The following is a 14,392-nucleotide window of genomic DNA, read 5'->3' as shown; positions in this document are numbered from 1 at the left end:
CAGGGTTCACCCTACAAGGGAATATTGAGACCTCATTGTTAGGAGTTCACACTAAGATGATCTCCTAATTTTCTCAGGCCAGATAGCAAGGTTACCTCTGGAGCAGACTCTTACATTTTAAATAATGAACATAATCACCTAAGAGATAAACATGATCTTGGTTATCATGCCTGGGCTGTTTGGATACATTTTACACACAAGAATTTGAAGCCTGCTTGGGTTCAGTTTAGCACTATTTGCCATTTATAACATTTTATGATGCAATTTTCTTAGGATAAGACCGGGCAGAAAATGCCTAAGCCGTTAGCACCTCTAACATATGCAGTGTGAATATACTGAAACTGCTTTTGCTCACCCTCTCCCCCCAGCCTGTGAGGGCGGAAACCTGGTCTTGAGCTTTGCTAAAGACAGGCATTGCAATTATTTCTGGTCATTACTCCAGCCTCCTTCTGCCATGACACACAGGCTGGCTTAACTTCTCTTGAATATTTAGATTTTCCCTGAATAAGAAACTGATGGAAAAAGTCTCCAGGTATTTACTCTATAGTTACATAATACATTTGCATGTAAGTGTATTTGTAGGCAGGGAATAACTAATTCCCTGTCATCTTGCTAAATATGCAACCTCTAAATCCTACATTTATCCCCACTGATGTAACTAACTTTGAGTTAGAAAGCATGGACAGCTCAAACAATTTAAAAGTCTTTCCTCAGTAGATTAAAATTGGTGGCACTAATGCTATTTATCTGAATTTTACAAGGAAAGGATATTTGATGATCTGTAAGCAAATCAGTAAATTTTCTTTTTCTTATTGTTTGATTTGTGTGCTATTTTTAAAGGTACTATGAATTAATGTAAGCATTCCATCACTAGAGACAGAGCGACAATATAAGAAAAATCTCTGTCTTTTTTTTTCCTGAAATACATTTGGTTGTGGCCATACTGTACAATCAGCAAAGATTGATATTTGGAGACAACAGCTTAACAATATTTATTTTAAATTTCAGCAACATGCCTCAGAGAACAAATTATCACAGAAATCCCTTAGATGTCATCAATAAGGATGTTTCAAATGAGATGTCACTTTTTCATCGCTGCCCAAAACTCTCTTGCTTCCCTTTGCAAAGCACATCTACCATGTTTAATCAGAGCTACCTGCATTTTACAACTATGTCCTGCAGGTGTAAAGGATTTCACAAGATACAAGGATTTCACCCTATACAAGTTAGAGATGCTGAATGCATCTGGAAAGAGCAGCTTTACTGCAACCTGTGTTATCCATAGAACAAAGGTGTTGAAACTGAAAATTCTCCTGCTGTGCACAAGGTAATATCTAAATCCTCATTCAGGCAAAACCAAACAGACTGTTTGCCTAGAGACTTGATTCCAAGAATAGCTGAAACTCATTAAAAAAAAAAATAGAAAAAGCCCAGCATTTGATGTACCCTTATGATGCCTTTTCCTGGTCTTAAAATCAAGAGTCAAACACTCTAGAAGGGAAAAAGGGATTTTACCTTGGTATTTATTTTAAGGATCCTTAGGTGCACTACGTCTACGTCGAATGCACCTCAATGCCCACTGCAATGCACACCCCCCAAAGATCTGGTATAATATTATAGGTCTCATTAATTAGCATATCTATCAAAGATTCCCCAGTGAGAGGCTTGAGTGAGCCCCCCTCCCCAAGGAACCTCCCCCTCGATGGTTCTATCTTGGTTTACAGAATGTGTTCTGGAGAGGACCTTGGGGTCTCGGGCACACTGATCCCTAGCTATGAAGCTTCTAAAATGTTAATCTCCCAGCTTGACAAACAAGTCCAAGAATGTAGGCAAAAAGCACTAAGAATACAGAAGTTGTAAAAAGGTATAACAGAGGTATAAAAGAAAAGGCAAAAAATCTTCATGGCATCACTTATAAGTGTGGGTGAAACCATCATAGGATCCTTACTTTTTCCTTTCATTTTCTAGTATCCTGAATAAATCTTTGAAGTACTGGGGAACACGGACAATCACATTTTCTGAAGGACCTATATCTTTAAGCTCAGGATAGAGTTTGGTGTCAATCACCTTCTTGATGTATCCCAGCCAGTCAAACTGCAATGACAAAGAGAAGGCTGGTTAAAGCAGATTATGAAGAGAGATGATTTATGAACTAAGTTGTACCTTTAAAACTAATGGTTTCAAAGCTTTACTTATTACGAACATAGAAATTATTGCACTTTATCATTACATATGTTTTCAATCCTCATTAAAGTTGGAACTGTATTTAAAAGAACATATACTGTAAATGAGCACACACATTCCTTATGATACTCCTTTAACATGCTGCTCTGAACACTAAAGACAGTTTTAATTATACAGATCAGATATTAAAAGAATAATTTTTCAGTTATCCCCAACCAACCTGTGGAATCATGGCACTAAGCTCCGATATGTTCATTTTATTGTACATCACCTCACTTGTTCGATTTTCATAGGGAATCATGATCTGGTGAAGAGAAAAAAAACCACAAAACCATCAAAACAAGGTTTATCTTGCAGGGACTCTTACGTCATTACCGTCCTTCATAATCCCTGTGCAGAAATATCTCACCACCTGTTTTCCAAGCATTTATGGCATTAACTTCCCTTTCTGAGGATTGCATTAAACTGGAAGAAATGGAAGATAGTTCCTTTTAAGTTTAACTCATTATTGGAAAATTTAATGAGCTGCATGTGTTCTTTGGACATATCAGATGATTTGGCTCTGATTATGCTAAGGAAAGACATGTTAATTCATAAGAGATAAAAGTACACATTGACGATTAATACCTATTCATCCCTTCCTATCAAGTAGAAGCCACCTTCAGGTTTAATACATCAAATCTGAGATAGGTGCACCTTCATAAACTGAAGTGCATCTCATGTCTTGGATTTGAACATGTTCTTGCTACGGTCTTATTCCACCTGGGGGAAGAGCCAGATACACACTCCTCATTTCACCCCTTCACTCTGATTTCCATAGCAGGAAACCTGAGTATATAGGCCAGGCATGAATTAAAGCATTCCACAACCAGGCCTTTCATCTGGGTGACCAGAGGAGCTGGATCTCAAGTTCCTCTGCAGTGTCCAAGGATACAGCAAAAGAAACCCTAAATATGAAGCAAATCCTTTAACTGATGAGAAGGACACCCAGACTCCAAGATGGCCCTATGGTTCATAATAGAAAAACAAATCAAGTACAAGGTACAGCTCAAAATTTTCTCAGTGTTCAAGAGAAACAAAAATTCCCAGTGGCAATTCCAGCCCTGCTCTAAGGTAAATCCTGTACCACTGTCTGTATGCAGTCTAAAGGACAGGGATTGACGCCAGACTAACCAGACAGCTGGAACTTCTCCAACCAAAATTCTCCAGTAAGTGTCTGTGGTTTTACTATTGCTCAAGCCACACAGGAAAAAAAAATTACTTTCTTCTCCCTTTCTGCAAATTTCATTTATCTGACAAATCTTTAACTCTTCTTGAACCCATTTACTCCCTTTCTCTCAAAACTTTCTCCAGTGATTCAAACCTAATAAAAATCTTCCTTGTACACAACAACCTCTCTCAAAGCATGCCACTCCTTCCTATATCCAAAGTATTCTTGCTGCCTCTTCCTGAGCACAGAAGTTCTCCATTACATACACTTACTTAAAAAATTGCAGAGGAACACAGAATGCAGTAAAACCTCCAGTGACAAACAGGACTACCTCCATCACGGTAAAATGTTTATATACATAATCATTAGGTACATTATATTTATGCAACAAGGCATGTCCATTGACTCATACCTAATATCTGAACAGATATTAGGAGGATTATTCTTACTAAAAGAAACCATAAGCAAGCATGGTTTGTTGCATAACGATGTGCATTACAGATCCTGAGAGCTGTTACATGATCCATGTCATCTTACACGGCAGCTTCACTTACATACTTTGTGGATTAATGCTCTGTAAGACACCTGTTAGGCAAAGCATTAGAGCTACTAGAGCTAAGGATGCATCTTCTCATGCCATCACTGATAAACAGAAGAAATATTTACTGTTTTTCAAGTCTACCAGGTCACAAGGAAGTATTTGCACATTAGTCCATCCATGCTAAGTAACTAAAAATTAATATTGGACTTTGCTTAGATGTTTGACAAAATTTCATCCCTTTCAGCAGAGAGATGGAAACATTGATTGGCTTCTGTTGTGGGTGGCCCTCACTTATGTAGAAACATGCCATTAAGAAGCATCCTTTAGACTGCAACAGCAGAACCCAGGTAAAAGTCATCTACTGCATTGCCTGTCCTGTGCAACACAACAGGCTTCTCTGCTAACAGAGACCAGCATTTCACAGGGATAGCTTCTTTCCTTGCAAATATGAAGGAATACTCAGCTCAGCTGGCAGTTCTGCAAACCAGCATCAAGCCTGTACCCTTACTTTTGGTGGTTTCCCAACACTGAGGCCAATCCTTCTCCCTAGTTTTAGTAGAGGTTGAAATGATAATGAACTTGCAGCACCCATGAGTGGGATTCCTGTAGTAGCCATACTGAAACAGGGATATAGAGAAGCAAAAACACTCCTTCAATCTGCAATAATCCCAAGGCATAAATTAAACACCACAAGGGAGCAAAAATGTCACCAAGTAAATGTCAGAACCAAGTACCAGATTTAAATATGCTTAGCTTTACTAAATTCAGCTGATCCTCTAAATTAAAACTCATGAGTTTTTCATCCACTCTCCCAGACTACCCCACGAAAACACTTCAGGAGCTAAGGGTGGTGCTACTGTAAACACCACTCCCTCACCACCAAGCTCCAATATCCCACCTCAGTCTTGCATTGCTTTTAGACTGTTCCGCAGAGAATCAGCCCAGTCTGCTGTTAAACAACAGGGTAATAGATCCTCAACACAGGTACACAGCAGGAGCTCAGATTCCACACAGCTTCAAAATTATAGAATCACTTAGGTTGGAAAATACGTGTAAGGTCTTGAGCTATGTAATATTTTTTCAGCTGCCAAGTGGGTACCAGTGAATTGGTGTAGATGCACTTCAGCTGGGATATTGACCTCATCACCTTTTCAGGAGGATAAGCCCTAACTCCTATGGGACCCTTCTCAGGTGCTTCCACAGTTTCTAACATATCAACAATCCCTGTATCTCTGCTGCCATATAGATCTCCATCCCCCACCTCCACTGAGATGGGAGACCAAAGGACCTCGCTAATACACCATCCCTTAAACATTGCCATGCCACCCCCAGGCTTGCCACTGGTGAGCCTGGCTGACATTACAATTTTGTCCTGGGGTGATGTTATGAAGCCGCTTTATTCCTTAACCATCCGCTCAATGCCCAAGGATGCTCTGCCTTTAAGATGGACCCAGGGGGGCTCGGGGGGCTCGGGAGGGAGCACTGTGCTGCTCTTTGGGGTTCTTTGTGTTCCACTAGCAGGAAAAAGGTTCTGTTGGTTTGTCTTGTTCTTTTTTCCCTTCCCTTCCCCTTGCCTCACTGCCTCCCTTCCCTCCTCGCCGGTCCGGGGAGCCTGCGAGGGTGGCCCCAGTGGGCCTGCGGGGTGGCCCCGGCTGGTCCGAGCCCACGTGTCTGTTCCCTCCCTGGGAATTTGTTGTATTTTGACGGGGTTTTTTTATCCTGTTCTACCCTGCTTTTGTTTGGTGCTAATAAACTGTTTGTTTTTTTCCACTTCCACTTGCTGTGACCCACTTGTCTTATTGGTGGAGGAAAGGGGGAGGCCCTTTTCCCTTCAGAGGAGACCCTCCGGAGTGTTTTCTCCTGAAGTTTTGTCTCCAAAACCAAGACAAATTTAAAACACCAAGGGTATTTGGCTAAGGTTTTCCCCTGAGAATAAAATTTACAGTTTAACAATTAACTAAGGGAGAAATATTATTCATCCTTTCCTCATCAGGATCTGCTCCTCTCCTTCTGCTTTTAAAATCCCTATTGCTAATGTTGTTGATATAAGGGCTTTCCGTTTTGAGAAAAGGTTATATTAGATTACCAACCTCTGCTATTTTAACTTCCAGTCTTAGAACTGATTTCATATCCGATTCAGCTCGGGAGGCGTTTGCACCCAGAAGCACTGCTGTATCAACCATGAACTGCAAAAAGGCATCTCGGTACTGTAAAGAAACAGAAAGAGTGAAATGAAAACAGGAGCTGCTCTTGAGCAGAGTTGTAGCAGTAGACCAGAAATGCCCAGCACTAGGAGTGTAATACCTTCACACCTTAGGAACCAAGGTTGTACTTTCCTTACCTTGAGTGCCAAGCAAGTTAAAAAGGAGAAATAACACTGTAAAAATACAGTGCGTGACAGGCAGAGATACCTGCTATGGTTCAGGGAGCACAAATCTCAGGAAATGCAAAAGGCCATTCTGGATTAGACTGACAACTTTCAGCTCTTACAAATGGATTAGACAATGTGTATGAATGTACACCTGTATTTTAGGCCAACTAATACAGTAACCACCATGGGACAGAAGTACTTGTATACAAGTGCAAGCTTCATTTAGGACACTTTGCAAGAGTGTTTGTGATAGAAGTGGTGTTTTGTGATAGATACCCTGCAAAACCCAAATCTAAACAAAACACAACCCATTCTCAGTCTGGAGCTCAACAAAACAAAACAACAATGAAAAAAGATGAGGGAGAAAATGGTGACTCTATTTTCCAGCCGATAATACTTACAGATTTGGCTTCTGTGGTATTTTCTAGGTAATCCTCTCGAGATGCCAGAGAGAGACTTGCTTGGTCAAGCTGTTAAAAAAACCAAGAAGTAACATTTAACAGCTAAATTCATCAGATTCAAAGGTAAACTGATAAGTAACTTTGGAAGGGTTCATGTTTTTCTGGCAATTATGGTAGATGTGTGCAAATGCCTAATACATAAAATACTGCACCAGTCTGAGTTGCACAGGATTTCAAAATAAAAGAAAAATGTTATGCTGTGCTGACAGGTATTAACTAAATCACATTACTGTGATCTGGGGAGCCACAGATGCCCCCTGCAATATCTAAGCCACCTAAAGAAAAGAATCACAGGTGTGATTTATATGGTTAAAACAGCTACATCAGCAAGTAGGAAACACAAAAGGACTGGGTCTACAGGATCAAACCATTGGTGCTGATGACCATGTATCCATCCTATGCCTATTTCAGAGGCCTAAGAGTCAGCTTGGGACCACACCAGCCTAGTGTATGCACCAAATGCCCTTGAGGTGCTGGAGCATGTGAGCTGCTCTCTACCTGGGAGGCATCGTTAGGTTTTCTTGACTGAAACTGAGGTTACGCTTTTGAGCTCCACCCTAGACCAGCACTGTGTGTTGTATTCAGTCTTTTGAGCAGATGAACTGAAACTGAACTGGATACCAGCCAGGATTGCTTGCACAGGATATTGTTATGTCTCCAGTACTTTAGCTAAAGGTGTCTGGTAGTCCAGATGGATCTTTGACCTTCACTTATCTTTTCCATCTAAACATGGATCAGATTTGCTGATCTACAGTCATCCTAATATTGGAATTAGGCCTGAAAATTTGAGATCTGCATTAAGAGTTTTGAGTGAAACATCTACATGGGAATATTTGCATGCTGTTTCAAATTCCTAACCAGGAAGAACTCACTACACAGCATATATTTTATAATAATTACTGGGAATTGAGATTTCCCAGAACTTCTCAATGTGATCAAGTTAGGTTAGGGTATGGAAGACAAAGCTGAAAACTTCATTTAACCAGCTTCCAAATTCTGAATAAGACACTGATTGGAGCAGAAACAACTGCTTTGATGTAACATTTTTGGTTTGATGCTGCAATTGTTTCTAAAGATAAATCTACTGAAGATAGACTGTATTTATTCATACAATTTCACGTAAGTCCTTTCTAATCTAAGTCCTTTAGGTTAAGCGATTTATATTTCACATTTTCTACATTTATAAAAATGTAACAAATGAATAAAACTTAAAGTGAATGAATAAATATAATCTTTCTCTCTACTAGCTGATGTTCACAACCTTTAAAATATACCACAAACAAATAAAACAAACCATCTTCAAAAAGGAGTAATTGTGATGCTCAGTACAACTCTCATTCTTTGAAAAACTTTCTTTTCTCAGCACAATGATGCAAAAAGAATGTACTCTTATGCTTTTTTACATGTGTCTTTGCAATAGATGACTTCAGATTATTTGATGAATTTCAATTCTGTGACTGTTACATTAAATGTTCCTCTAAATTCCCATGTCTTAAGAATTAGAGTTGACAACACATTAAACGAAGAGACCAGAAATATGAGAAATAAACAAAAAAGTTAACCAACTGCTTCAGCACTCATGAAAAAAAAATATAATGTTGAATGCTGAACAAAGTTTTATTTGGAGTTTCCACCTCTTTTATGACCCATTGGTGATTTTGCAATGCTGAACAAAAAGAATTTTGCAATAAAGCCATTTTCACAAGCAGATTGAAATATTCTGTGGTACATCTACACCCCTGGGAATTCGTTAAAACATGGACAAAGTAGGGCACTGGCTGACGCATTCTGCAGATCAAGGTCCTAATCAAACTAACATCAGAATACCCTACGGAACAATATGTTATTCATAACAGGTAGTGCTTCAGTTATTTAGATACTTAATTCTTAGGTGCTGCTAAGCATAGCAAGTGAAGGTAATGCTGGTCATAAATCATTTCCAAGAGAGCAGCAGTGAGGGTGTCCCTGTCCAGCCATTTGCTGATAGGTGGCTTGAACTGAAATATTGTGACAGGAGATACCTAACTAAACATCTCTCTGATTCTACTGCTTCAGTTCTTTCAAGTGAGTCTTCAGCTGAAGAAAATGTGACAGGATCTGAACAGCATCTTAGCAGAATGACATCTTTGATACAGCAAACTGTTGATCTGCTGTTGACCATCCAGGAAAATGTCCTGGAGAAGGGGGAAAGTTACCCTTCAACTTAATGCCAGTTAAATATCACAGTGAAAAGAAATACGGAATAATCGACTTAGAACTGACATCCACTCCAGTACCACCACAGTCCCTAAATACAATGTATTCTTGGCTACATTCCTACAGCTAGCCAAGATGCTAGCAAAATAAGGATCATAGACCCTATTTTGCTGTGATGAATGCCATCATAACTTTCTTATTTGTTCCTTATCTCTTGCCTTCATAAACTATTTCCTTGTAGCCATGGAGGGAGGGTCTGCTCTGGCTACTCATCTGAAGTTCTTAAACAACAGTGCATTTGGCCCAGGCACTCAGTCTTGCACAGTTATACAACTCCATCTGGAGTTTTGTCAGACTACAGGGAGACAACGTTCCTTGGGTCTTTTTCTTACTAAACTGTTGTGTAATGCCATGCGCTGCTAACAAATGGGTAATGTTTTGGTGTAAAAACAACAGCATTTCAGGAAAAAGGTAAATGCTCTATCTCATGTTTAAAAGCACTTGGGAAAAATCTGTGTGGTAAGGTGCTGTATAAGCACCAGATTAAGTGTTTCCATCTCAAGAAAAAGAGCTCAAGTTCAAAATATCTGCTAGCGATGGACCATTTTTCATCCTCCCAGACAAAAAGCATTCTTCATGCAACCGATGAGTCATAAACAGCACACAGAATTAGATATTGACGTCTTATTCTCATGCACATAGACCCTGGCTATTGGTCTAATGGGACCATTTTTATGGGGTTTTTTCCATTTGAAAGAAGAAAACAACCTGTACCGAAATACTTTTCAATAGCATGTGGTTGCTAGTGGCTTCTACATTCCCATAAATTGGCCCCTACGTACAACTGTAAGCCAGCAGATAATAACAGCAACAATCAAGTGTAAACATCTGGCATGTAAAGATGTTTTAAAGAAAGAGACCATCAAACACCTATTAGATATGCTATACTGTACCTTCAGGATATAGCGATTGGAGATTTTGTCATCAGCAGCCACGTACAAACGGATGAAGACAGAGCTACTGTATTGGCCACGAAGAGTTGCCAAGGCTTGGACTAAGCTGAACCTCCTTTCTGACCACAGCCCTTCAGGTCCAATATTGGATTCCAACACAGGCCAACGGAAAGGTGAATGCTTCAGTATACTTAACAGAGGTTTCACATCAGCTTTTTCAATTTTATCTGAAATGTCAAAGTGTGACAACAATTACATTCCAGACAATTCAAGCCCAGCAGCAGCTACATAAGACAAAGATTTATTGGCATCGATTGATTTTCAGGCAAGGCAATCACAATAGTTGAAACCCAAAGCCTCTGCTCTGCCTGTGAGCACAGCAGCGTAGAAGTCCAACCCTGTTTATCTGTATCAAGAATAAGAGAGGCAAATCAGTGCCTTTCAAAAAAAGGCAAAGGCTGGAATTAAGTAAATTTAAAAAACCCACTCCTTGATTAGGAACTAGCATAGAAACTTCACTGTTTTGGGGGAGGGGGGTTATTGTTCATAATCAAAGCTGGAGTGGCAGCATCTGGGCACCAAGGCTGAGGAGCAGGCTGTCTCAATTGCTGGCAGTCAGACTTGAGCCATGTTGGAAGAAAACTGTGCAGGAAAAAAGCCTGAAAGAGTCAGAAGGACAAGGGGACTCTCAATACTTCTTTCACTTGTGCAGCTACCTAAGGGTAGTGATGTGTCCCAAACTAGTGTACTTTGCCTTACAGCAGCATTTACAAGCTAAGGAAAAGCACTCTGCAAATGTGGCTAACATGCTTGACATGAAGATACCTAAGCTAAAGAGTCCAGGACTGTCTATACCCAGCCCTGGCGTAGTGTTTTGATTAAATAGATGTAGAGAAATGTAGAAGGTGATGAGCAACTCTTGAAAGTATCAGTATGAGAATTTCATCAGAGGGTTCCTCTGAATTATTAACCCCAGGCACTAACCCCAAAACCCTGGGGCACAGTTTAACATCCTTTTGCACAGATAAATATCTCTTCACAGTTTTGACAAGCAGAGGTTTCTCTAAAACTGACTTCTTTTGCCTGGGTGTACCTCAGTCTCAATAGCCAGCTTTAGGAATGTGTAAAAGACCCTCTGCATTCAGTTGAATCCATATCAGCAAAATCCAAGCATCTGCACAGAGCTTCACAGAGCTCTGCACAGAGATAAAAAGCCTGCCTTTCGAAATGCAGGGAATGCATCTATTTCCTTCTCAAATCAATCCACTTACTCTCATTCATGCAGGATGCGTAAAGGATCTTGGCCTTCTGTACAGCTTCACTGTCTCGTCTTTTGCTGATGGGTTTCTCTAGCAAGGCTGAAAAAACAATTTTTTTTTCAATACTTTGGAAAATGTAGACACTGTTTGCATGTTTCAGCATTTGGTTTAATCATAGCACTTGTTTAATTAAGTATGAGGCTCTATGTATATTTTCTTAAGCAGTAGCACAGACTTACCTGCACCTTTTTCAATCCCCAACAGAGAAGGATTTTTTATTTTTTTCAGAACTAACTTGAAGCCAAATGACAGATGCAGCTTATTACTTGTGCTCACAACCAGCTACCCTCAGCAAACTGAGGGGACAGGCAGTCATGGGGTGAGGGTGGCAACCAGCACACAGGGCAGGGAGCCAGGAATTTTTTCAAGTGGCTCAGCTTCTGGTGCTGGTACATTAGGAAAACAGGACCTAACAGAGAAGGTTACAGGATCTCAGGAGCAAGACCACTGGTGTTCACTTTTGCCAGCTCTGGTGCTGCTGAAAGAAAGCAGCAGAGAACTGCCCCATTGTCAGTCAAACACAATCTCAGCCTTGTTAGTGACACAGAAAGCCAAGTGTCCAACTACTGTTTGTAAAGCTGCACTCTGTACACACACTCATCCTCACTTCACACTATAGGTGTAAACATCCTCGGTGCCTGAAAGCCAGACTAACCTTTCTAAGCTGTCATCTCTCTACATTCCTTGCATTCCTCACATTATGTCATGGAAAGGAAATAGCATGCAAAGTGCATCTGAATCTCAGCTGTCCCCTCCCAGCTGCCTTGAATTGTTCTATCCAAGCTGTAAATCAGGCATGATGCAGCTGCAGATACAAAGTACTGTGGTTAAATGCAGAGGCAGCTGAGTTTCAGAGAGATCTGTCAGCTCAGGTGCTGCACAGCACGAGCACTTCCACAGCCAAGAGAAGCAGGATCGCTCTTGAGCACAGCACAGGAACAGGGCTGGCAAGCTCTGTTGGACCTCACCTGGTATTGCAAAACCCAAGCCAATCCTGCAAAGCATTACCTTATTGTTACAGGGACCACTGGAAAGAGTGGCTTTGCTGGTATCAAGTCCCTCCTGTTGTGTGCTCAGCCAGGGCTAAAAAGCCTTGAAAAATTCAAGACTCCCTTCTCCATACTATAGTACCACCCAGTGCTCTGGGTTTCAAATGAGCAAAGGCAGCACAGTGCAATTGTGCTAAGAAGCATTCCTCACACAAAAGGAGGAACAAAGAGGAACACAAGAGTCCCTTAGGCCTGCAGAGAACCACTGAGACTTCATAACACCACCAGCCATGGCAAGACCAAACAGCTCCCACGCAGAGCTGGATCAGGGTCAATGCAACATTATTCCTCTGCCAGGACTGGCTGGGGACATGCAGAGTACTGAAGAGGTGGTGGTACTGCCATCCAAAAGCAGCACCCTCCTGCAAACGGGTGGCAGCTGCTCACTCTCCAGCCCTGCTCTATCCAGCAGCTTTCTGGAGTCCACCCTACAGTGCCTCCTCTCCTGGGAGGCAAAAGCTGGATGGGACTGCTCGGTTCTACAGCTGAGAACAGCCTGGGTTTGCACAGCTTCTCTCAGTATTAGGAGCTCACTGCTTGAGGCAGAATTTTAAGGCACTTATTTCCCAAAATTTCCAGAGGACCCTGAGGAACCAGCCTTTTAGATATTCCCCACCTGAGCTCATGTGAGCACTCGGGACCATAATGCAGACCTCAAACTGTTTACTACTCAAGGAATACCATAGTGATAAGCAAATGCCACTTGTTCTCGCCCTCCAATCCCTTTTCTCCTTAAACAAAAAAACAAAAAAAACCCCCCACCCATTGCCCAATTCTTTTGCTTAGATCCTTAAGAGATTTAATGAGATCATTCCCATTTAATTATGAATAAGATTTTTCCCTTAAAATACTTCTGGAGAGGATAGCTTTGATTTCAAATCCTCAAATATTTCCCAATTTGTTAAATACAATATAATGCCAACCATCAACGTATATGTTCAGTGTGCACAATTCTTAGTAGCATAATCAGACCTGTTCACATATTTTAAATGGCATTTTAAAAGAAATTATAAATGATGCCTCCATAAAACTAAGGATGAAAACCTACCCTCCCATTAAAGTCATTACAATAATTTCTGTCTTTGCCAGTGAGCTGTACAACCATGAAATTGAAGCTAATAAAATCCAGTGGCTAAAGCTCAAGAGAGAAAGAGATAAGAGCCAATAAAATCAACCCTAGAGATACACCTGCATCAAATTGTGTTAAAATCAGACCTGGTGTTTTCCCATCAAACCATCTCATTTTGTGACAGAATGAAGATGTAACACTCCCTTCACTATTGCAGAGAGTGAGGTGGGGTAGATGTTGCCAACTTGCTCAGAATTCTTTTAAGAAGACAATTCTTGGTTCTGATAACATAAAATCCAGTGATCAAACATGAAAGACTTAGTAAGATGGTTGAACCCTATGGACACTGAAATAGGGGATGCAATCCATGGATGCTCTTTAGGCTGTGGAGGCTTCTCAGCCTTAACCTCAAGTTTTCAGAAAGATTTAGAAGCTCAAACCTGGAGCACTGCTCACATCCATATGATTTATACATTAGCTAGTATAAAATCCAAATACAAGATTTAGAAATTTGTTTCTTATTTAGCTCACAAATACATATGGATTTTACATGTCCTTGAGTATCTAAATTCTTAAAGACAAACAGCAAGAAAAGTCAAGAATAGCAACAAAAGGCAAGAAGCACAGCATACTGATCAAAGATATATGTAATCAATTGGTCTGTCTAGAGGTTGCTTATTCATGGAAAGAAAGTCACTACTGTGATTGAAATCAATGTAGGCCCAGCAAGCTCTCTTTAAATAAGCAATATTGGGTCCTGTGAGTCGCCTGGCCGCAGCTGCAGGCTCTGACAAACCCAGGCTGCACAGAGCATATCTGTTTGTGTGGGTCGATGCACACTGCTCTCTACAGGGCTGCTTTTGGGAGGGCAGCAGCTCAGTCTCTGCTCTTCCAGGACTCTGCAAGCTGAACAAACCTGCCCCAGGGCCATCCCACACTCTCTGAACAGTGCTCAATCTCCTGACACATGACATGGATTTCAGGCTGTCATCTACAGCAGAGAAATGCCAGCCAGTGACATACAGAAAGCAAATTCAGC

General features: G+C 40.8%; 1 protein-coding gene across 1 annotated transcript in view; it reads right to left on the bottom strand.

The window, feature by feature from the left end:
• The window catches only part of PHEX (phosphate regulating endopeptidase homolog X-linked), a 98,279-nt gene that overhangs the window by 64,816 nt on the left and 19,071 nt on the right, over nt 1-14,392 (bottom strand). Inside the window, exons 4-9 of the mRNA XM_048287894.1 lie at nt 11,188-11,274; nt 9,917-10,143; nt 6,708-6,776; nt 6,026-6,142; nt 2,405-2,488; nt 1,949-2,094 (exon numbers count right to left, since the gene is read on the bottom strand). Of these exons, the coding sequence (XP_048143851.1) occupies nt 1,949-2,094; nt 2,405-2,488; nt 6,026-6,142; nt 6,708-6,776; nt 9,917-10,143; nt 11,188-11,274 (730 nt within the window). The remainder of the gene's footprint in view (nt 1-1,948; nt 2,095-2,404; nt 2,489-6,025; nt 6,143-6,707; nt 6,777-9,916; nt 10,144-11,187; nt 11,275-14,392) is intronic.

Source organism: Corvus hawaiiensis, chromosome 2 (assembly GCF_020740725.1).
Source record: "Corvus hawaiiensis isolate bCorHaw1 chromosome 2, bCorHaw1.pri.cur, whole genome shotgun sequence".
In the NCBI taxonomy this organism is placed as follows: Eukaryota; Metazoa; Chordata; class Aves; order Passeriformes; family Corvidae; genus Corvus; species Corvus hawaiiensis.
Note: the sequence above shows the minus strand (reverse complement) of the source record. Positions and strands in the feature narration are given on the sequence as shown.